Source organism: Corvus brachyrhynchos, unplaced genomic scaffold, assembly GCF_000691975.1.
Source record: "Corvus brachyrhynchos isolate BGI_N302 unplaced genomic scaffold, ASM69197v1 scaffold830, whole genome shotgun sequence".
In the NCBI taxonomy this organism is placed as follows: Eukaryota; Metazoa; Chordata; class Aves; order Passeriformes; family Corvidae; genus Corvus; species Corvus brachyrhynchos.
In genome coordinates, this window is record NW_008235721.1 from 14,267 (window position 1) to 18,646 (window position 4,380).

The 4,380-nt window shown below is 53.2% G+C and overlaps 1 protein-coding gene across 1 annotated transcript; it reads right to left on the bottom strand.

Moving 5' to 3' along the window:
• Positions 1 to 58: 58 nt before the first annotated feature.
• Positions 59 to 3,733, bottom strand: HOXC10 (homeobox C10). The gene has a single exon (XM_017729334.1). The coding sequence runs from the start codon at positions 3,607 to 3,609 to the stop codon at positions 2,818 to 2,820; it is 792 nt and encodes a 263-aa protein (XP_017584823.1). The 5' UTR covers positions 3,610 to 3,733; the 3' UTR covers positions 59 to 2,817.
• Between the last annotated feature and the right edge of the window lie 647 nt (positions 3,734 to 4,380).

The window sequence follows — 4,380 nt, forward strand, 5'->3', positions numbered from 1 at the left end:
AAAAAAAATCGCGTTAAAATAAAGATGTTTGGGTGCGTTTGTGGAGGGGGTTTTTTTTTCTCCGAGAGGTGGTGGGGGGGGTTGAAAAAAAAAGAGATGCGCTGCTGCGCTGGGATCAGGGTTTTGGGGAGGGGGTTTTGCGGCAGAGAAAAGGGGTTTTGGGGGAGAAGAATCCAGTTTGGAGGAGATCAGCTGGGGTTTGGGGAAGGGAATGGGGATTTTGGGGAAGAGAAAAGCGGGTTTGGGGGAGAAGAATCCAGTTTGGAGGAGATCAGTTGGGGTTTGGGAAGGGGAATGGGGATTTGGGGCAGGGAAATTTGGGGTTTGGGGGAAGGAAACCGGGATTTTGGGGAGGGAAATTGGTTTTGGGGGAGAAGAATCGAGTTTGGAGGAGATAAATAGGGGCTTGGGGAGATAAATCGGGGTTTGCAGAGGGGGATGTGGGTTTTGAGGATAAAAATCGAGTCTGGAGGAGATAAATCGAGGTTTGGGGAGATAAATCGGGGTTTGGGGAGAGAAGTGGGGTTTGGAGGGGGGTTTTAGGGAATAAGTGGGTGGGGAAAGCACCTCCACCGCCGAGGAACCCGCGAAGGTCGCGGGGTGAAGATCTCCTGCCTCCCCCACGGCAATTAAACACCGCTAATTAAAAACTCCCTGCGGTCAGAGATGAGTTGTGGGGTCCGCCGCAGCTCTGGGGGCTTCCCCAAATCACCCCAAAACCCCCATCCTTTACCAGCTCATCCAGGGGCTGGAATGGGCGCGTTTTGGGGATATTTTGGGGTGAAATAAATTTATTTTCGCTGCCCCCGAGCAGCCTTTCCCTCGAGGATTTCCCGGCTGAGCTGCGAGGGCACAAACTGGGGGAATTTGGAGGAATTTCGGGAAAGGCGCCCGCGTTTCACACGTCCCTAAACAAACACCGGCGGATCCTTGGGCTTTGAATTTGGTCATGAGGAGGAAAAACTCCGGCACCAAATCCCTGGCCGGGATCTGAGCCTGAATCCCCGGGAAAATCCAAGAGAATCGCAGCAAGTCCTCGGCGCCGAATTTGGGGGAAATCCGTGAAAATTCGGGGTTCGCCCTTCAGGGTTGACCCCAGCACCTTGAATGCCACCAAACCTTGGGAATCCCCTTGGAACGCTCTCCGCCCCCTCCCCCAAATGCTGAAATTCCACCAGAAAGGGATTTTTAGTTAAAAAAACCCCACATTCGGGCTCGACGGAAACGAAAATCGCAGCTTTGAGAGGTTTCCCAAGGAAGCGCCAGGAACAGAAACCGCCCGAATCCTCCCCAAATCGCCTCGGACCATTCCAAACCCGAAACCTCGGTGACAACGACCCCAAAAAAGCTCCAAAATCTGCGCAGCCCCGCGCGTCCGCTCCAAATTCCACATCCGAGCTGAGAGAAACCCGCTCCCTTTATTTATTTTCCAGTTCTTTCCACCCACAGCGCAAATCCAGCCCAAAATAACCTCTTCATTTTGGGGTTATCTCGCACCAAAACCTCTCCCGGCGCGGGCGTTGAAGGCGCTTTTGTGCAGATTAAGTTTGCAGGGTTTTGATAACCTTGACTTTGCTTTTTTCCCCCTTTGTTTGGGTTTTTTTCTGTCGGTTTTTGCTGGGTGTGATCGCAGCTCGGCTCTCGGATCAAATCATTTCCCCTCCGGACCCCAAAACAGAAATGGGAATTATTAAATAAAATAAAGAGGGCGGGGGAAGGGGAAAGAAAAAAAAAAAAGGGAATTTTTGGGTTCTGCTTCTCCCAAGGCCAATTTTGATGGGGAAGGAGAGGTTTTGTTGGGGGGGCCAGGATTTCTGGGGAGTCCACAAGCGAGCAGAGCCTAAATTTGAGGATATTTTGATCCACCCAGCACAGGCAAAGCCAGGCTTAGATCCGAGCGGGCTTTTCCAGATTTTTTTGGGGTTTTTTTTTTTTTCCCCGGAAAACCCAAATCCATCCCTTCCCATCGTTCCCGCTCGCTGAATCCGCCTCTGGATTTACCCAGCTTGGATTTAATGGGGGAAGAAACCCCGAATATTCGCTGATTTCCAGCCTCTCCAGCGAAAAATCCGAGCGCCTTCCATGCAAGCCTCGCCTCGGAAAAATCCCAAACTTAAAACATCTGCTCAGCACAACAGAAACATTTTTTTGCCTCCGCAAACGAGACCTCGGTTCGTCAGCAACAACAACAACAAAAATTAAATAAAAAAAAAAGCTTTGTCCTCTCCCTCAGCCTCTTCCCAAGCCTGGGAAGAGCCACAATTCCCGCCTGGAGCTGCGAATTCCTCTCCGCGCGTTTTCATTTCCATTTTTTTCATTTTAATCTTTTTTTTTTTTTTTCCCAACCCCGAGCCAACGCCAGAGGAAACCAATTCTCGCCTCGCGCGCGGAAATGGAGAATTCCCCCTGAAAAAGGGGCGAAAATCGGGGTTCATCCGCCTCAAAAAATCACAACAACCCCTCCCCAAGAGCCCCAAATCTCCGCGATTCCAAAGCAAAGCCACTCCCGCTCTCCGCAAACACCGATTTCCCATCTTCTCTTTGGCATTAAACACGCGCACAACAGATTTTCCTCCGCTCCGACCGCACTCTCTGCTCCCTTTTCTCCCTTCTGGTAATTAAATTTATGAACACGTTTGAAACCAGCAGGATTTGAGGCAGAATATCTGGGTTTTGGGGGGTTTTTTCCCCTCCATAAAAAATCCCGATTATTTCAAAGCCAATTTCTGCGGGAGAAGCCGGCGGGGCAGAGAGCGCGTTCCTGAATATTCCCTGAACATTCCCTGAATATTCTCTCTTCTTAACCACTCCAATCAATTAAATAAGGAACGGTTCTCGCCTACCTTTCGCCTCGCTGTCGGAATTATCGGTGCTGGTGGTGTCGGTGCTTTTATTCAGCTCCTTCTCCGCCTCGGCCGCGCCGCCTTTTCCAGCGGCGCCGCTTTTTTCCGTTTTAATTTCGCTCGGCGGCTGCTCCGCGGAGGCGTTTTCGGGGAAATTCCCTTGGAATTTGGGCGAAATTCGCTCCACCACGGGCGGAGGAGGCGGAGGAGGCGGCGGAGCCGCTTCCAGATGCTCGTTCCTGGCGCTCAGGCTCGCCCGGGCTTCAAAAGTCGCCTCGAAATCGGCGGAATTGCCGCAATTCTGCGCCTTCTCCAGGGAGGGGTAACCTTGGCCGGCTCGGTAGTAGCTGGGCACGGGCACCTCGTGCTCGCCCAGGCACGATTCGGGCAGCGGGGAGGGGAACAGGGCACCTTCGGGGGCGTTCTTGGCCCTTTTTTCCGCCGTGAACATGCAGCAGACATTCTCCTCCTTGACGCTGGCCGGGAAGGAGCAGGACGGCAGCTGCCTCGCAACAGGTTGCTCGATCCTAAAAGCGCTTTTGGGGTCGGCCCAGGTGTCGAGCTGAGCCAGGTAGGACGGGTAGGATCCCAGGGAAACCTCGTCGCGTTTGGGGAGAGAAGGGAGGATGCCACAGTTCCGCATCACCCCGCAGCCGAAATCGCCGCCGGGCTGCCCGAACATCCCCTGGCCCGAGGCGAAATTCTCCCCGCGGCTCAACGAGTCCATCAAAAACGAGTTGGGAGTCACATTGTTGGGACATGACATTTTCTCCGAGAGGGCTTTTAAGGAGGAATACTCCAGCCAGGGGCTGACATCTTTTTTTTAGCGAGGGGGGAAGGAGGAGAGAGGGAGGAAAAAAAAAAATTAAAAAAAAAAAAAAAAACAACAAGCCCCATAATTATCCACGCATCGCTTTTCACTCCCCCCCCTTCCCTTTTTTCCTTTTTTTTTCCCCCTCCATCCTTCACCCCCACGTGATGTTCAGGCCAATGAGGATTGAAAATGGCCTTGATGATTCAGACGGCGGAAACGTCACGGGGGTCAAGTTGTCGCCACCGGGAGCGGCACCGTGGAGCAACAGCGACATCTGCCCGCTCCCGGCCGGGACCTTCACGTTGAACAAAGCCCGAGCTGCCGCTGCCCTCCCGCCCCGTTTGTTTACCAACCCAGCCCCGCGTGGGGATGAAAAAACGGGGGAAAACCCCCCAATTTCCCACCCCGAATCCACCCCCCGGGGGTGGCGTCAACGCGGGGAGAAAACGGGGAAATTGGAGTTATTAAAAAAGAAAAAAAAAAAGAGAGAGAGAGAAAAGAAAATTTGCCCTCGCGTTGTTGTTGGGGTTTTTTATTTAATTCCGGCTTCCGTGGATGGGTCAAAAGCCCTCTTTTTGTGGCCTGAAATAGAGGGGGGGTTTAATTATCGCTTCCCAACGGGCGACCCCCGCCCTGGTCTCTCCTTCCTCCTTCTCCTTCCTCCCTCGGCTGCTCCTTCCTCCCCCTCCCGATCTCGCCCCGGGCTCAGCCGCCGCCGCTCCT

Excerpts from the sequence above, each read along its gene's own strand:
- HOXC10 (XM_017729334.1), bottom strand. The coding sequence starts at position 3,609 with ATGTCATGTCCCAACAATGTGACTCCCAACTCGTTTTTGATGGACTCG.